The 20,288-nt window shown below is 41.3% G+C and overlaps 1 protein-coding gene across 1 annotated transcript in view; it reads right to left on the bottom strand.

The window, feature by feature from the left end:
* Nucleotides 1–20,288, bottom strand: part of ZEB2 (zinc finger E-box binding homeobox 2) — a 333,333-nt gene that overhangs the window by 34,625 nt on the left and 278,420 nt on the right. Inside the window, exons 5-7 of the mRNA XM_033946430.1 lie at nucleotides 14,960–15,145; nucleotides 13,559–13,773; nucleotides 2,450–2,558 (exon numbers count right to left, since the gene is read on the bottom strand). Of these exons, the coding sequence (XP_033802321.1) occupies nucleotides 2,450–2,558; nucleotides 13,559–13,773; nucleotides 14,960–15,145 (510 nt within the window). The remainder of the gene's footprint in view (nucleotides 1–2,449; nucleotides 2,559–13,558; nucleotides 13,774–14,959; nucleotides 15,146–20,288) is intronic.

Genomic DNA, 20,288 nt, shown 5'->3' with positions numbered 1-20,288 from the left:
GCTGCTGCTCCTGCAGAGGGTTTCCCTCTGAATATACCCACCAGCCTGCAAGCACCATGGTCATTTTACAAATTGGATACTGACTGATACAAATACAACACATAGACAATAATATACCAGAAAGGAAAGTAAAAATCATATCCAGAATTGAAATAGTCTGTAGCTTTCCAGCAGGGAGGGGAGACCTTACAGTCAGTGTGTGTGTGGGGGGTGGATGGGGGATGGACTGCTCAAGCACTATCTTTGCTGTGGTGCCGGCAGCTCTCCTCCTCTCCACCCCCTGCATACCTCTTGAAATGTTCACCAGCATGAGCAGTATCTTCCACCTGACGCTCGTGCCAGCCTCGGCTCCCTTCTGACATCACTTCCTGGTCACAGGTCTAGGACATGATGTCAGAAGGTATCTGAGACCAGCATGAGCAGTAGGCGGAAGATACTGTTTGTGCCGGCGAACATTTCAAGAATTACATAGGGGGGAAGGGCAGGGAGAGCTCAAGCGACAGGGAAGAGCGGGGGGTGCATGACATGGTGATATTGGGCACCACTGACTGGGTGCCAACCTTCCTATTTACGTCACTGTTTAAAGTCTTCCTTAAGATGTTTCTATGTTTTTGTCTCCGGTCGTAAAAGATAATCTTTTCCCTATGACTTAGGATTGTTGACTGGTTCCAGATTTATCCGACAGGGTTGATCAAGCCCTGGTTTCATCCCATCGCAAGCAAGACTAGTAGTCTTGCTTAGGGAATCCAGTTTGGAAATTAGAACTACAAATCCCTACATGCAATGGAGTAAAACCTAGACTGGATTAGCCCTGTATGAGCAAATATAGAGCCAGCTGACAATCCTACTAAGAACCTATGGTTTAATTAATAAATCTTTGACTCTAAAGGAGGAAAAGATGCACCACATTGCAATCTGCCTGTGTAGATGGACTACTAGAGTGGTGAGTGTGACCAGTGGTGTAGTAAGGGGGAGCAAAGGGGGAAGTCCGCCCCAGGTGCCATGCTGGTGGGCGTGCCGGCACCCCTCCATCTTCTCTTCCCACTCTTCCTCTCACCATGTGCGCTCCCCCTTCCCCCGTATCTCTAGTTGTTGACCACCACGAATGACAACTTCAATGTGTTCTTCGCGACTGTGTTGGCTCTCCTGCTGATGTCAATTCCGGGCGCCGCATATAGGATGTGACATCAGAGGGAGAGCCGCTGGTGTCGCAAGGAGCACGCTGAAGTTTTTACTTGTGGTGGTAATCATGGAAGGAGCCGGGGGGGGGGAGCAGAGACGAGAGTAGGGGTGGAGTAGGGGCACCTCCGCCTTGGGCGCCTCTCACCTTTGCTACGCCACTGGTTGTGACCGTTTCCCATCATTTCTATAGCGTTAGGAACCTGCAAACCCAAGCTTACTCTAGGAATGCCCAAACACAGTAAAACCTTGGATTGCAAGTAACTTGGTTTGCAAGTGTTTTGCAATACAAGCAAAACATTTGATTACATTTTAACTTGATATACTGTACACGCAAGGTCTTGCAATACAAGTACATACAACTGAGCCGATGGTTCTTATCTCTCTGACACTGCAAGAGTGTAGTGATTGTTCTAAACAAGCAGTCTTGCAATATGAGTACATAACAGTATACTGTACAAACGTCATATCATCACAATTGAGCCGATGGTTCTCTCTCTCTGACGTTGCGGGAGTGTAGTGACTGTTCTAAAAAGCAAAGTCTTGCAATACGAGTACATACAGTATACATGCGTCACATCATTACAACTGAGCCGATGACTCTTCTCTCTCTGACGCTGCGGGAGTGTAGTGAGTGTTCTAAACTAGTAAAATCTTGCAATACGAGTACATACAGTATACTCACGTCACATCATCACAACTGAGCCGATGGTTCTCTCTCTGACGTTGCGGGAGTGTAGTGACTGTTATAAACGAGTAAAGTCTTGCAATACGAGTACATACAGTATTTTGTATTAAAGTTTTTGGGTTGTGGAGTTTCCATTATTGCTTATGGGGAAATTTACTTTGATATACCAGTGTTTTGGATTACAAACATATTTTCGGAACGAATTATGCTCGCAAACCAAGGTTTTACTGTAGTTTTTTATATTTAAAAATGATGAATCATAGCTATGAACCAATTGAAAAAATGCTTTGAGTTTTTATGAGGTAAAGAAATAAAAGGTAAATTTTTTTTTTTTTTGTCTTACAAGTAGCATAATCAATCATATTTCCAGGACTTGCACAAGACCCTGCAGTTAACGGTATGACAGATCTCACGAGGATGAGTTAGGCACAAATTATTTATGAAATATCTTCGTAGCTCTATAAAGCGAAATAAATAAATAAAATTAAACTGAACTGCACACAAGCATTAAAAAAAAAATATTTTAAAACTCAGCTAATTAAACAAAATGCAAATTAGAACACCGGCACCTCCACTACTCACCGCTGTGAATTCGCAGGTGTTCCTTCAGATGGTGTTTATATTTGAAGGCTTTGCCACACTCTGTGCATTTGAACTTGCGATTGCCTGCTCCTTGGGTCAGCATTTGGTGCTGTAAAAGAAAGATACCGGCACAAATTTCACTCAATAGGAACAAAAGAAATTTGTAGAGCTAACAACCCTCCCCTAACCAATATCATTTCTGACAAGTCGAAAAATGCATTTATCTTGTCAGTATTGTTCAGTTAGAAGGAAAAAGAAAATGCTTTTAATGAACTGAATTGTAAAAATAAAAAGAATCTCCAGTTTTCGTCTAAATAGGTTCCTTAGCTTTTTCTAAAAAGAACTCACTTTCATATATGCAATAATTCTGTTTGTTGGAACCATTAAAACAAATAGAAGTATACATTTTTTTATAAATTTAGAAAACACACATACCAGAAAAAGGTCTTTCAAAAGGGGTTTGTTGAGAAGTATATTTTTTTGTGTCTATTTAAATAATAAAAAAAAGCCTCTAAAGTGGCACTGATGTATTTAATATCTAGAAAGACTTTGTCAAGGAGTGTCCTAAGCACTAAAGTCTTTGCCTTATAGAATTCTTTTGTTGAATAGCTGTAACTTCGTTCTACAATATTTTTCTCAACTGCAAGTAAGATTTTCAGGCTCGCTTGCTGTAACTCAGGCCCCCATGCACAAAAGGTTTCCTCGCATGCAAGACTGGTTTAAAAAACAAACACACAAACACACATCCCTTCTTCCTACCTATCCCCCACCTCCATGCCCCCTGTCCTCCCCTCCTGCCGAGCCTACCCCAAGAACCCATACTTTTTAATTCAACACCGGCAGGAAGGATGCTCACTCCCTCCTGCCTCAGCCACCTTCTAATGAACACTAGCAGGATAGATGGCCACTCCCTCCTGCCGGCAGGCCCACCTCTTCAAAATGGTAGGCCTTCCCCTTTCTGGTGTATTCCGGTGATGCATTAGGAGAGACCTAAGGATATTCTGTAAACTGGGAGAAATCAGAAATCTTTCCTCTGAACAATAACATTCTTCAATCAGACTTGGCTAATTTTCCATTCACATGGTCAAATGAAGCTGTGAAATATTTAGGGATTTTAATACACAAAGATCCAGTCTTTGCTCAAGATCTTAATATATCCAAAATCAAAAATTTAGTTCTTAACACTACATCTAGGTGGTCTCCACTTTATTTGTCTTGGTGGGGTAGAATATCATCCATCAAAATGACCCTAGCACCTCAAATTAATTACATCCTCTCAATGCTTCCTCTTTTATGCCAGAAATCATTTTTCCATTGGCTAAATAAGAAGCTATCTGAATTTATATGGAACAAGAAAAAACCCCGAATTGCTCTAGCCAAGCTGAAGGCCTCTAAAATTAACGGTGGTCTTAACTTTCCAGATTTCTACCACTACTATATTGCTTCATTAACTAAATATGGAGCTTACTGGGTCAATGACTCCTTCTCTCAAGACCCTCCTAATTGATATGAAATGGAATGTTTTCTATGCAAACCTTTACACATCTCTTGCCTATTAACGATACCAATACCCAGACATTTGAGAAAATACTCTCTTTTGAATTCAACGCAGCATGCTCTCCATCATTTAGATAAAATAGCTGATATCTCAATTAGTGTTAGCCCATTCATGTCCCTTTGGAACAATCCCAATATCCAAAACCAAGGCAAATCCCTTTCATGGAAACGGTGGCAACGGACAGGTATATGGTTTGTTCATCAATTATATACTCTTAATAAACTAATCCCTTTTGATATACTTTGCTCCACATACCTACTAACATCCTCTGCTTATTCACAATGGATCATACTCAGTGAAATACTGTCTTCTGTACAGATACAATATGACTTCATATCTTCTAAAAATACTATTTACCATTGGTCTTTACGGTCTCTATCAAAAGGGAAAGCTATATCTTTTTTTTATAATATTCTAAGAGACCAATCCTTCACTTTCTCATATCATGCTATGAAACACTGGGATAATATAATAACCATTCCACTTTCTGACATTGACTGGGAACTCTTTTGGTCTTCAACAAATCGCCCACTTTTATCTTCTAGAGTTTCACAGTCAATGCTCTTTGTAATGTGGAATGCAATATGGACCCCATTTCGTATGTGGAAAGCCAAATTAAAACAAGATTCTATCTGCTGGAACTGTTTGAAAGAGGAAGGAACTCTTGATCATATGTTCTTCCATTGTACTCTGGTCCGTTCTTTTTGGTCCAAAATCTGGAATACCATACAATCTATCACCAACTGCTCAGAAGAGATTTCTATGGACATTATAATCCTTCGATCTCAACACCCCTGTTTCGCGCAATCAAATTGTCCTCCTAAACTTATTGATACCATGTTTGTGACTGCTCTCATGCATATTCTGAAAAATTGGAAATCATCTTCGTTATTAGATTATACTTTTTGGTGGAACTCTCTATGTATGTACCACAGATTTGAATCATATGCATATGAAAATAAAATTTCACTCCATAAATCCATGAATTGGAAAAACAAAAAATCACCCTGGTCATTTTTAGATTCATATGTACATTCTACTATGTAGACACTCCTGTCTTCTCCTCTCTTTAAAAATTATATATATATATATTTTTTTTTCTTTCTCTCTTCTTTTTTCCTCTCTCTTTCAATTTTTACTTTGTCCTATTTCACTTTCTATTGTCATACATCACCACAAACAAATCCAAAAACAACTCTGAGCTTTTCTTAATAATATGGGCCTTTATAATTAACTGTATATTAATGCAAAATGTTATACTACTTTTATGTATTTGAATTGCTCCTTGTATTTTTTAAAATACTGAATAAAATTTATTGAACTAAAAAAAAAAAAAAAAAAAAAAGGAGAGACCTAAGGCCCTGATTGGCTCAGGCACCTAAGGGGAAGGCCTGATGTGCCTGAAGGGGAAGGCCTACCATTTTGATGAAGCAGCTTATCTTCTGTTGGTCTTCATTAGAAGATATGGGGGGGGGGGGGTCATGGGTAGTCCAGGCAGTGGCAGTTGAAGCAGGAGGGAGTGGGTATCCTTCCTGCTGAGCCTAGGGGAGGGCGGGGGGGTTAGGGGTGCAGGGAGGTCCAGCACAACTTTTTTTTAATAGGCACAGATGTTATACATGTGTAACACATGCACAACATGTGTATCAATTTTTTTATTATTTTTTTTTTTAAGCTGCTCTTCTTGCCCTGAACAGCTGAGCGCCAGGAGGAGATTTACTGTTTTCTTTTTGCTAAACATTTATGACTTGCATAGAAGTCCAAAGGCCTAATTACGAAAGAAGCGTGTAACCCATACAGGATTTAAACATACAGTAATTCTGAATATTCTTACATGTGACGTATATAAGCCACATTTAGGCCTTGTTTTACTAAGGTGCGCTAACCGATTAGCGCATGCTAACAGCTAACGTTTCCATAGACTACCATGCACGTGTTAGCGTTTAGTACATGCTAATCGGTTAGCACACCTTCGTAAAACAGGGGGTTAGTGGTCCAAACTTTCTGTCCTGGATTAATTAGAAGGATTTTTATCATAGGCATAAACAGGTGATAACTCCCACTGGTGGAAGCCCACATCCATTGCTTCCACACTGCATTAGTTTCAACTCTGTTGCCTTAGCTTTGTGCTAAGCTCCATTACTATGGCAGGTTGTACTCATTAACCCCAAACATAACATTTCTAAAAGAGGATAGATTCCGTACAAACGTAAGGAAGTTCTTCTTCACCCAGAGAGTGGTGTAAAACTGGAACGCTCTTCCGGAGGCTCTTATAGGGGAAAACACCCTTCAGGGATTCAAGACAAAGTTAGACAAGTTCCTGCTGAACCAGAACGTATGCAGGTAAGGCTAGACTCAGGGCACTGATCTTTGACCTAAGGGCCGCCGCATGGACCACTGGGCTGACCCAGCAGCAGCAATTCTTATGTTCTTAATATATCTCATAAAAATATATCAAGGAAAAAAGACTATGGATAACTCTCATTTTTTCCCCACTACTATGGTATGGACAAATATAAACAAAAAGTTTGCTAAAAAGACAAGTTAGAAGAGGAAAGGTATAATCAAGCACAGATGACCTTTTGGTACGAGTAAGAGAAGCAGTGAGACTTTGAATTCAGAAAAAAAAAAAAAAATCCAGCCATCTATTCTGGATGCTCAAGGTAGGAGGTCAGGTTTTTTTTTTTCTTTTCTAAAAAGCAATGACACAAAAGCCTATTGCAAAAGAAAAAAAAAAGAGGGGGGGGGGCACAAAAAAACGGTATGACAACTGCTAGGGTGTGCTGAATCTTCCCACATTCCTAGTGAGACAGATGGTGTTACATAGGACACAGGGAGGTTTGTTCAAACAGCAGCAACCTTCAAAGATCAAGCCGAGACCAGCCCGCCGAGCGCCATTGAGGGAGCAGCGCTCATATGTTGCTGAGTTGCATAAACAAACAGCAACAGCTGCTTTGTCTCCCCCCCACAGCCCTCTGAGGACTGCTATAAACTTTAGTTGTGCCACTGTTAATATGATACAATCGTTTTCATTTACTAATTGTAAATGCCACGAGCAAACGAGCGGACTTTTCAACACCAAAGCGATCATTCATAAAGCGTCAGCGCGGACACGGTCTCTGCATGCAAAATTTCAGGCAGAAAAATCAGATAAATCCTCCAATGCAGTTTTTAGTGTGTTTTCAATGGTAAGAGAGCAAAATCAGTGTCGGCAGAGAAAACGATTTCTACACAGAATTTTGTTCAGGGAAATACTATAAAAAAGATTTGCTTGGGTTTGTCAGAACTAGTAAACATTCTGTCCGATAAAATGTTACATACAGAGCTGCATATATGCACAAGCCACACCAAGGTTTGAGCTTACCTACATTAATTTACCGCCCTCCCCAAGAAAACCTACAGTCTAGAAAGAACTGAGTTCCGGAAAACGTATTCAAAATATAGAATGGATGAAGCAGCATATAAAAGTACCCAATATGAATCTACATCCGTTTTGCATTCCTACTGTGTACAGTATAATTACATAATATCATATGTCAGAAGAAATCCTTAAGTCCAGGAGTGGCAAATGGTTATATGATATATTAATTCATCAATCAAAAATGAAAAATAGTGTAATATCATCTCTCTCTCTCTGGGATACCCTTTGCTTCAACATAACAATGAAATTGATGGAATCATTTAAGCTGATAATGCATTCACATATCTTTTGGCTGTATTAAGCAAAAGATGTGAAAGTATGAGACAGGTTACTCTTATGAGTGTAGTATTTTGGGGTAGATTATATACTACTTATTTTATTTCTTGTGTAGTTTATGACACTAAGGGATCTTTTTACAAAACTGTAGCAAGATTGGCCTTTAGTACAAGTTAACGGCAAACATTAAAGTGTGGTAAATGCAGGGACCCCCCCCCCCCCACCTGGGAATGCTGAACTCCAATACAGACTCCTGGGTAAGCCCTGAGGGTGGGGGAGTGAGATGTGTAGGACTGTGGGAGGTGAGGTTTTTTTAGCTAGTGGCAAGGATGTGCCTAAGAGTGGGGAGGGGGAAGAAGGGGCAGTTTGGGGCATGATCGGGAGCGGGATCTAACCTGCGGGGGATGCAGGAGGGGGGGGGGAGGGTCAGACCTAAGGGGATTGGGAAGAGAATATGATCTACTGTATTTGGGAAAGGAATGTCATCTCCCTGGAACGACAAGTATAATTCAAATCACTTTAAAGGGCAGACTAGATAGATTATACAGGTTCTTGTATGCCGTCATTTACTATGTTATGGTATTACCATTCTGGTAAAAGGCATCCCCACCGCCCTGAAGGCAACCCCTCCATCTCCAGCAAAAACTCCTCCCCTACCCCATAGGCACCCCTGTTCTGCATCTGCAATTGCTGGTATCTAGCGGTAGGGGATAAGAATAATAGAGTAATTGGGGTTCCTTCCTGCCCTTCACTGATAAACACCAGGAATCGAAGACCTAGGCCCAAAGAAGTAGCTACAGGGGAGTGGGAAGTCTATGCTGCGTGATCAACAGTGTCTATGGGATGTGTGGGGGTCTTCTTCTGGGAGTAGGCTTAGAGACTTGGAAGTACCTTCTGCTGGGGGTGGGACAGGGAGATGGGGGGGTTATTTTATGCACCGGTCCTCTTAAAAATAGCCCATGGGAGCATCAGGCTGGGTGTCAGTGGCTCGATGCTCCAGATGAGGAAAAATAACATCAGGTCAAAGTTGGTTTAATTTGACCATGAATAATGCAGCTTGAGAAGCTTAACCAAGCTGCATTATTCAACTTGCATAATAATGAGGGGCTCTGCATGCATTAGCAAACTTTGCATCTCATTATTATGTAGTTTATGTTGCAGTAAACTATGTCATGACAAAACAATGTACGTATGTTAAGTGGCAAATATCATGTGTCCTCTTAATACATGTTAATAAATTTCCTCCTAAATGGTTATCCCCAAAACAAAAAAAAAATGCTATTCCATAGAGGGAATTGTATCTTATAGAGGTCCTTTTATTAAGGTGTGCTAAGGCATCCATTATATCCTATGGGCATCTTAGCATTAGCGTGCGCTAAATCGGTTAGCACATCTTAACAAAAGGACCCTATAGTTAACAAGATCATTACCATGCATTAGCAGTTAAGGCAGCAGATAACAGAGTTGTAAGCATCGCCACAAGAGGGGTCACATGCTAACACAGTAACATAGTAGATGACAGCAGATAAAGACCTGAACGGTCCATCCAGTCTGAACATGCAGTATGCAAGATTTATTTATTTTTCCTGTTTATGTTAACTCAATGTTTCACAAATCTGATCCTGGATGCAGCCCAGCCAATCAAGTTTTCAGGATATCCACAATGAATATTCAGGAGAGATTTGCATGTACTGCCTCCACTATGTGCAAATCTCTCTTATCCAGAAAACCTGACTGGCCAGGGTGCCTCCCAGGACCAGACTTGCGAACCACTTTGTTAACTGCATGGCAGCCTACCCAAAAATGGTGGGAATGTGCCCACAGTTTAACCCAGATCGAAGATTTTCCATTACCATGCATTACTTTTGGCTATTACTGTGGGATAATTGCAAAATCATACCATACTTTGGTAAATTAGGGATCTGTTATATATATTTCATTCAATTAAATTTAGAATCATTATTTTTCTTTTTAGATTATTTTGTTTAGTCACTGTCTGCTGATCATTTCTAGAACACCATGATGTCATCAAATGGATGAACATAAAGCAAGTTTGTCCAAGTTCAGTCCTCAGGGCTGCAAGCAGAGCAAGTTTTCAGGATATCTCTAATGGATATGCATGAGAGAGATTTGTATACAATAGATGTGATGGGCATGCAAATGTTGCTCATGCATAATTATTAGGGATGTCCTGAAAACCCGGCCTGTTTGTAGTCCTTAAGAACTGAACTTGGACAAGCCTGATGTAAAGCATCAATATAGCATAAATAGAAGAGATATAGACTCACAGAATGAAAACCAAAACAAAACTGGCTAAAATGCTGCCCCCCCCTCTATTTTCCGGGTTCTTATTTGGCCTGCTTGTGCCATACGAAGTATAGGAAAATGGCTGCCATTCAGCACAAATGACATGAATGGCTGCTGGGTGGTGGGGAAAGAGTAAGAAGATGGATGAACAAATTGAGGGAGCAAAGAAATGCAAACAGAATTTTAAAACAACTCTAAAGAATTGAGAAAGAACGAAAATATATTGGAACATAAAGAGGTCCTTTTACTAGAGCGTATTAACCCCCTCTTTTACAAAGGCGCGCTAAGCGTTTTAGCATGTGCTAAATCAACGCGTGGCTAACCGCTAACATGTCCATATGCTAGCATGCACACGTTAGCATTTAGAGTATGATTTGCGTGCGCTAATAAGCTTAGCGCACCTTTGCAAAAGAGGGGGGGGGTAAGTCTAATGCACGCTCAGCCTGTGTGGAAAATGCTTATCGGAAAACGCATTAAAGCGTTTACAATAATATCTGCTTTTCTGCACGCTTAACTGAGCGTTACTTTTTAAAAGTTTTTTTGGGGAAAGGGGCGTCATGGATGGAGAACGGCATGGAAAAGTTAACCAGCTAGCACATTTGCATCACCATGCACTAACTAGCTAACCCTGAGTTAATGTGGGCGTGCTTAGGACAAGATTCTATAAAGCGCCACCTATCACATGTCAATCAAAGTTAGACACCATTTGTAGAATGGTGCCTAGTGGCACCTAAATTGTCAGCGGAGTTCGCGTTTTTATGCTGCAGTGGCATTGTCCCTCAGGTGAGTGACGCTCGTCAGATAGTTTATGTTTGGAAGCTTCGTCATTGCAGGTTGTTAAACTTTCAGGGAATCACAAGTCAAGGTTTTCTGTGTGGGGCCCAGTGCCCTGGAATGCCTTACCGTTAGCACTCAGACAAGCGTCTACATTTTGGAAATTTAGGAAAGGGCTGAAAAATTGTGCTGTTTGATCACTCGTTTGGGCTGGGTTCTGTGACAGCTTGAGTGAGGGTTTTTTTTGGGGGGGGTGGGTTGTTTGGTTTGTGGGAGGATTTTTAGGTTTCTGTAATAAGAACTTAAGAATTGCCGCTGGGTCAGACCAGTGGTCCATCGTGCTCAGCAGTCCGCTTCCGCAGCGGCCCTTAGGTCAAAAACCAGTGCACTAACTGAGTCTAGCCTTACCTACGTACGTTCCGGTTCAGCAGGAACTTGTCTAACTTTGAATTCCTGGAGGGTGTTTTCCCCAAGACAGACTCCGGAAGAGCGTTCCAGTTTTCTACCACTCTCTGGGTGAAGAAGAACTTCCTTATGTTTGTACGGAATCTATCCCCTTTTAACTTTAGAGAGTGCCCTCTCATTCTCCCTACCTTGGAGAGGATGAACAACCTGTCTATATCTACTAAGTCTATTTTGTGCTGTTGTATTTTAATTGTATGTATTACTTACTGTTATTATGTATGTGGTTTTGTGGATAAGCGGGTTATAAATATTTTAAATAAATTGATATTAGGCGTTGGTAGATTATGAATTATGTATGTTGAGCTGTAACCCGGCTAGGTGTTAGGTAGGAAGGACAATTTTTAAATATAAAAACAGATTTTTCTTGGCCTAATATATCAGTGCCTAAGATAGACACCTACTCGAGCCTATATCAATTCATGGCCAAACTCCATCCCAACCAATGCCTACTTTCCGTGTTCGTGCTGGTAGGTGCCTAGGCATAGATGACTATTGCGAGGTGATAGGCACCTACTGAGTTAGGCACCTGCTGGCTAATTAAGGGCCCCTTTTATTAAGCTGCCCTAGAGGTTTTTAAGCACGAGCCAGCGAGGTAAATGCTCCAATGCTCATTGAATTTCTATGAGAGTCAGAGCACTTACTTCACTGACCCTAAGCTAAAAACCTCTAGTGCAGCTTAATAAAAGGGGGTAGTTTTTTCAAACAGTTTTTAATTGGTTTTTAATGGCACATTCAATTATCAATTAAGCCAATTAAAAATTATATATATATATCCTACCCTTTTACAAAAGCGCGGAACAGGTATTTAGCGCCGGCTGGCATGTTGAATTCTCTGCGCTGCTCCAGAACTCTAGGACTGTTGGAGCAGCACAGAGCAGCCAGCATGCTGGCTGGCGCTAAAAAAGCTCTTCCGTGGTATTGTAAAAGGGGGTGGGGGAGGGGAGGGTGTATTAGGTGCCTTGATGTAGGCGCATTTTATAGAGTCAAGACCTTAGAGCCTCCTTAATAGGAAGCAGTAAATGTTCCTTTGGTAATGTTTGCAAGCCCTGTGTGCTAATGAATAAATTAGTGCGAGACCTTCAAAAAATAATAATAAAAAAGAGCTCTATTTTACTGCTGCATTTAAAATGTGCTTAGCACCTGGGAAAGCACCACTTTAAAATGTGCTAAGTCCATTTATTAACCCCCCCTCTCCTTTTTTACAAAACTGCGAAAGCGTTTTTTTAGCACCGGCTGATGCGCTGAATGCTCTGCCCTCCTCCCGTCGCTCACAGAGTTCCTATGAGCATTGGGAGCAGCGCAGAACATTCAGCGTACCAGCCTGCGCTAAAAATCCATTCTGCGGTTTTGTAAAAGGGGGGGGGAGGGGGTAAATCATTTCAGTAGAAGGGCCCCAAAATCAGGAGACTAAGGAATAATTTCCAATGTGGGTACAATCCGACCACGAAACAGATATGCGTTTATTTTTTCTTTAGTTCAGCTTTTGCAGCTGCCTTAGTGTGCTGCGGGGCTTCTAGGGAGCGTGTGGTAATTCGGCTACAAATTTTTCTATAGGGGCAGCGTGTATATTCCTACTGCAAATGAATCTAGAAGATTCTGTTCAAGTTTGGGTTTTTTTTTTTTTGTTGTGCCATTCTAGCCACAGAATCTCATTCACTAAAGAGACCCACTGGTTGACATGAATTGTGATGAATCTTTGAGAGAACAGGTCTTCAAATTTCACAACCCCGAAAATATCTACACAGAAGCCAAGAAAGACAAAAAGGAAGAAAATCCACATGTAGAACGAATAGCCAGAGAACACTGTGAATTCACAAAGTACCGATATCTTCTAGAAGTCACTGCAAAAGTGTTTGTAAGAAGAAAATTAAGGAGAAAGTATCTGCAGATCTCGCAATATGATTTAAATTTCCTACGCAAAAACAAAACAAAACTGTAAAGCAAACCTAGCTGAAAAATGGAACTGAAATTGCTGAGACGTTTAATAATCTATAATTAAAATGCTACCATTTCACTCACTTTTTGAGCAGTATAAGAAAAAAAAAGAAACTAAAGTCAAGTTAAAGTGCAAATAAAATTTCTAAATTAGAAATTAACACACTCATTCGATCGTGAACACAAGACTATTAAATCATATTAGAAGAGGCCATCAAAAAATCATTTAGGCCTCAATTAAAGCTATTACCATTAAAAAGATCTGCATCTTCAAAATGCCATGAAAAATTAATAATGATTGCCAATCAAAGCAATATCGTTTCTCTGAGGGGTTATTATAGAAAGAAATCACTTTAAACCAAGCCCCCCTCCCCACCTGATCTCTCCCTGGTTTGTGCGTCACCATATGCCGCTCAAGTTGGGTGCGGTAGGCAAACGTGTAGCTACAGAGAGGGCAAGCAAAGTTCTCCTCATTCTTTTCATGGCGGTACTTGATGTGCTCCTTCAGTGATGTCAAGCGCTTGTAGCCCCGATCGCAGTAGGGGCAGGTCAGCAGTTGGGCAAAAGCATCTGGAGTTCCAGGTGGCAGGTCTGGAGCCAAGAGACAAGAGACAGAGACACAGGGCCAAGAGGTCAGTAAATCAATGGCAGCTAATGGGCTTACTGCCCGGGATGGTATGACAGGAATCGCTGCAATCTGCTACACTGCAGTTCCATCATCTCAAAGTGGCCTCTACACACACTCCACTGTCTTACACACCCTGGACAAACTTGTATGAATCACTGCAGACTGTACAGAGAACTGGATTACAGACCTTCCTGCACTTTAAACAAACACTGTACAGGTTACAACAAAATATAGGCAATGTGAGTCTAATTTCAGTTCATAGACAATGGCGCGAAAGACAAAGGTGCGCCCAGACAATTGAGCGCAGCGCGGAGGTGCGCGCCGCTCAAAATTACTGTTTTTAGGGGCTCCGACGGGGGGTTTTGTTGGGGAACCCCCCCCACTTTACTTAATAGACATTGCGCCGGCGTTATGGGGGGTTGTAACCCTCCACATTTTACTGTAAACTTAACTTTTTCCCTAAAAACAGGGAAAAAGTGAAGTTTTCAGTAAAATGTGGTGGGTTACAACCCCCCAAACCCCCCACAACACGCCCACAATGCGGCGCGATATCTATTAAGTAAAGTGGGGGGGTCCCCCCCATGCCCCCCCGTCGGAGCCCTAAAAACAATAATTTTCAGCGGCGCACACCTCCGCACTGCGCTCAATTGTCTGGGCGCGCCTTTGTCCCGGCGCGCTTTTGACCTGACACCCTAATTTCTATTTCATTAAGGGGTAGTTTTATTAAGATGTGCTAACCGATTTATGCTACATTTACGCTAAATGCTAAGGTGCCCATAGAATATAATGAATGCCTTAGCGGTTAGCACGCCTTAATAAAAGGACCCCTAAGTGAATATGTATTTCTCCCTACGTGCAGCCATAATGTACAGTACGAGATGGCTCTCTAAATGCAGGACTGCCCACAAAACTCAACCATGTGCTTGAAGCAGTTATCAGTTATGCTGCTGCTTCTTTAAGGGCGGAGGAAAATGCCAGGATCTTGTAAACTTAACCCGACAGTCTTAAAGGAAACTGTGCTCCTGAAATTCCACGCCTCTGCAGCTGTTCTTTAGATTTTAAGCTAAATACCCAGGCATGCAGTACATCTATAATTGCAACAGCTGCAAGAAGGTCTGAACGGTGGCTAAGAATGACTTTTACTCTTACCATTCTCTTCTTGCCCATTGGCCTCTGGTGTACCGAGGCGACACAGTTCCTCCGGAGCTTCTGGATAAATGATGGCCGTGTCACTGCGCTGCAGGTACTCTGCTATGCTGACTCCATGGCTGTCTCCTTCCATTTTCCTTTTGGCAAAAAATTCTTCAAAGTCTGATGTGCAATTGATGTTCTTAACTATATATTTTTTTAAAAAAACAAAACAAAACAAAAGAGGATATAAATACATTTTCAGAAGTCAAGACCTGTCTGGTAAATTGCTTATTTGCTGACTCACACTGGTACCGTAGCATGAACACTAAAAATAAAACAGATGATACATTATCAGATGAAGTCAATTCATTCTCTGCCTCAACGTGCACGGACAAACAAGGATACATCTCCTAATTATAGAAGTGACACTATTTTTATCCTTCTAATCAGATTGTACTAGTTTTTAGGTGTGTCACGGTTATGCTTTCTGTGTGGTTGCCTGTACATTTGAGTAGCTGCACCTAGCTCAACCAAACTTGGGGCTCCTTTTACAAAGGTGCGCTAAGTGTTTTAGCGCGCACTAACCACGCGCTAAACAAGTGCATGTTAGTCTATGGATGCATTAGCGTTTAGTGCACACTAAAAATGCTTAGCACACCTTAGTAAAACATGGGGTTGGTTGTGGAGTTAGGTTGTTGGGAGACATTAGACTTTTAAGGGCTAGATTCACTAAGCCTACTGATCAAGTCCTGAACACTTAGCGACCCCTTGGCGACCCGATTTTCCTCCAACCCGGTTCACTAACCTCTGTCCCGATCATCCTCTGATCCGATCGTGCAAATGAGGGGAAACGGCATTCAAATGTAGGCAGGCAGCGATTCACTAAACAAATCTGGAGCACCGACTGGGCTGGACAATCAACAAAAGAAATGACTGCTGGGGACCAGTCACTCACTGCTTTCCGACTGCATCTCTTGCTCTCTGCCTGGATTCTCTTGCTCTCCTGCCCTGCTCTCATCCCGAATCTCTTCTGCCGCCCCAACTCGCCGCCCTATTGTTGCCTCGAATCTCTCCTGCCCTGCCCCGAATCTCCTCCTCTCGTCGCCCCGACTCCCCTGCCCTTCCCCGTAGTACAAACCCGTGGTTTTAACCCACAGGTTTAAAGTGGGTTAAAACCACAGGTTCGTAAAGAAAAAGAGAAGTAGATATAAAAAAAAAGGTCGCTGCTCTGTAAGCATGCGCAGACCATCGACAGATGGTCTGTGCATGCGTCAGGATCGCTATTCAGTGATCTCTGCAGTCGGTTGGAGGCATGATTCTTTTTTTTTTTTTTTTTTTTTTTTTAATTGTCTTTATTAGCAATTGGAAAGGGAACAAACAACCAGGGTCAAAACAAGCATAAAAACATATCAGGTAAATAAAACAATACTGGAATGATCGTCTTCATTTGCATGAGGACACGTCATGAATCAGTCCCCTGGACTCGGATCGGATCGGTAGGTCCGTTTAGTGAATCTAGCCCATAGTTTTCTAAGTTGGGAGAGCTGTAGGGGGTTTGGGGTGGAAGTCAAGACAGGACTGGTGCAAGTGTATTAGTGCCCTATGCAAACCTTCCATTTGCACCCCCATCCATTAACATTCAGGACTTCAGGCTGCACAAATTGCCACTTCTATATTTGTTCATTAGTAATGGAACCTTAACCCATGTCTAATGTAGCAAAAATGGCCTAAAACAGGACGTACTGAAGCGTTCTGCATTACTTTTGGCATTTATATACCCTAAGCGTGTTGGATAATTTTTTTTTTTTTTGCTATTTTTTGAGGGGGGTGTCAGGGGTGGAGAATGAGCTGGGAGTAAGCATGAAAGCAGTAATTAGTTGGCCGTGCACATTAGCACACATTGGTTACTGAAGGGGTTAACATATGAGCTCTTACATAGGAGGTAGTAAGGACGCCCACATATTTTTTTTTTTATATATGGTTGCATGCTAAGGGTAGAAGAGAAGAGGGATTAAGCGTACAAACCACAAAGGAACACAAGAAAAGCACAAAGGACCTTCAAGTTCTGGGTAATCCTACTTTAATGATGGATCCAACATGAGTATAAAAGATCAAAATACTGAAGTCACAATGAAAAGACTTTCCCCAAACTGGTGGAAAAGAAACACACTTAGGCCCTCTTTTTACAAAGGTGCGCTACGCGTTTTAGCGTGCGCTAACCGCTAACGTGTCCATAGGATAACATGCACGCATTAGCGTTTAGCAGGTGATTAGCGCGCACTAAAAAGCATAATGCACCTTTGTAAAAGAGGGGGGTAAGTCTAACTGTTGATTTTGTGTAGCTTAGCTTTTTGTGGCACCAGATCAACTGTTAAGAGTGAGGTTTTTCATTATGGCCTCAGTATTATGATCTTTTATACTGGACTACAAGACTTTCTGAACCCTGACACAGGTGGAGATGCCGAAACATGGCCCACGTCGGGTTCATCACTAAAGTAGGATAACCTGGAGCTTGAAGGCCCTTTGGCTCGGATTCTCTAAATAGCGCACAAGCTCGATAAAAAAAAAAAAAACCCACCATTTAAACAATGTTTTAAACTGAGTTTTAAGGTGTCCACTGGCGTCTAAAAAAAATCAGTGCAGGAATTGCACCTCCATAGATGCTTTAGGCCGCCTAATGCCACTGTGGGCATGGCTAAGACCTGAAGTGGCATTAGGTGGCCTACAGCGACTACGGAAGCATGAGTCACATCAAAGGTAGGCGCTGTAAATGTAGGCCTGGAAAACCCTGGCCTATGTTTTCAGTGCTTACCTTTGCCGGCGGTGCAATTCTGCACCCGGTGCCATTGCGCGATTGACACGTGATCAGTGGCCACTTTAAAGGCGGCTGCGGACAACGGCACCGGTTACAGAATCAGGGCTTTTGCGATTTTCTTGCATTCTAATGGTAACGTTAGCGCAGGTTTTTGAAAATAGCTGATTGAATAAGCACAGTGTAGTAAATATTTGTTGGTATGCCCTGAATCCGGCCCTGACGCAGCGTTTTTTTTTTATAGATCCGCAAAATGCTGGTCGTGTTGGCATATGTGGGAGGCATCTGTACCACTGTGAAGCTAAGTTACAATTACAGCACTGTTTTCAGTGAATATAGAGTTGTGCATGAAAATTTATAAAAAAAGAAAACCTATAAAAACGCTTTATAAAAAAGAAAACTCATAAAAATGCTTTAGAACATAAGCTAAGTTTTAAACAATATAAAGTTAATAATTTATTATGATAGAATAAGATTTAAGCATTCTAGAAATAAAGTTAAATAAACGGGTTTTTGTTGGCCGATGATTGGAGCAAGGAGCGTGACAACTACGCTGATCAATTTGATCAATTCAGTCTATGACTGTGCGTAGGCTCCATTTCTGAGGCCTTTTCCCGTTATAGCTACAAAGTGAGTGCACTTCTCTGAATAAGTGATAGTGGAATTTTTTCTAGTATATTATTGGATCATATACTCCACTAGGGTTGGTTTATTAACGTTAGCGCAGGGCCATAAATTAAACAAATACAAAAGAAGGCTTTTTCACAGCTGTGCAAGAAATGGGCTTTAGCACGCAGAAAAGTTCCACGTAAGGGCGCGCTCAGCCTATTTCTTAGCGCAGCTTATTAAAAGAGCCCATAAGATGGCAAATTCTGAAAAAATATATATACTCTTACATTTAAGATTCAACCTAAGCTACTTTGCGGCCTGAAGAAGTGCTTTTGTATTCTTGTAAGTTATATAGTTGCTACTGTTGTTCTGTAGATAATATGGCCAGTAGAACAATGTCCGAATGAGGATGATGCACGGTAAGTGAAGGCTGGCAACAAACATAAGAACATAAGCATAAGAACATACGCAGTGCCTCTGCTGGGTCAGACCAGAGGCCTATCATGCCCAGCAGTCCGCTCACGTGGCGGCCCATCAGGTCCAGGACCTGTATAGTAATCCTCTATCTATACCCTTCTATCCCCTTTTCCTTCAGGAAATTATCTAATCCCTTCTTGAGCTTTAATTGACTGAACCAGGAGTTAGTAAGGGGGCAATTTTATACGAGGGCATCTATATGAAACTAACAGAATGGTGTCTATTGGATAGGGTCATGAAGTAGACCAATCACATTAGCATTCACAGTATAAAGACACGTATATCAGAATGTCAGAGATGTCGCCCAGAAGCCAAATAGGTTTTACCAAGATCAATGCACCATAATCATCATGTCCAATAATTTTTCATTTTTAAATTTCTTTAGTTTTGAGTTTTCAATTACATCAATTTTTTTTTAATTCTTAATTTTTAACTTATCTTATTGCAAAAATATAAAACTATGTATTCACCTTTCAAATATAAATCGTCATGGGGACTTGTATCCAACATGAATTAATGTTCCCCTGAAAGCTTTAAAGTGCAAGCCATGCCACTATGAAGTGAACGAGCAGCCAGCCTTAGCCAGGAGGAAAAGATGACTGGAAAAGGCAATGGCAAACCACCCAGAGGACGTGATTGGGCAGAGTACGGTACTGGGGTTCAAGAAAGGATTAGACAAATTCCTACTGGAAAAGAGTATAGAGGGGTATAGATAGAAGATTACTGCACAGGTCCTGGACCTGCTGGGCCACCGCGTGAGCGGACGATGGACCTCGGGTCTGACCCAGCAGAGGCATTTCTTATGTTCTTATGTTCTTAATTAATCTGCCAAGAAACCATCCCTTAATTGGAGGCCTCCACAAGTTATTTGCAAATCGGTACTTGTGAACAGAGGATTACCTTTACCTATGCTTATATTCTATTAAAGAAAGCAGATGCTTACGTTCATTTATAGAATAGGTGCCCCTTTACAGAACATTGCTTTTGAAAAATACACAAAAAATACAGTTTGGGGGACAGCTATCAGTGTGAGCTACTGTTAGCCCAGTTTATTAGTAACTAGGTCTCATTGCATAAAATGGGACCTGTGCTAAACCAGCATGAATTAGATGTAAATAACATGTCTTAACGGTAACCAACATTGATAACTATGTTCCTCTGTGTTATAAAAAGTATTTATTTAAATTAATTATAGACCACCAATTCACCAAGGTGGTTTACATAAAACAAAAGCATAAAACGTGCATGGGACATCAAATATGCAAATCAAAAGCAAGAACCATACAGATAATATAACATTACAACAAAAAATAAATCCACATAACAACAACATCCCCCTAAAATCTACAGAGTAAAACGGTAATAAAATAACCTGCAGGGCCTTACAAATTTCACAATAAACCACACAGCAATGAGAAACCACCTCACACATTAAGAAGGAAAAGCCTG

Source organism: Geotrypetes seraphini, chromosome 5 (assembly GCF_902459505.1).
Source record: "Geotrypetes seraphini chromosome 5, aGeoSer1.1, whole genome shotgun sequence".
Taxonomy (NCBI): domain Eukaryota; kingdom Metazoa; phylum Chordata; class Amphibia; order Gymnophiona; family Dermophiidae; genus Geotrypetes; species Geotrypetes seraphini.
This window is presented reverse-complemented; position numbering and strand designations above follow the sequence as displayed.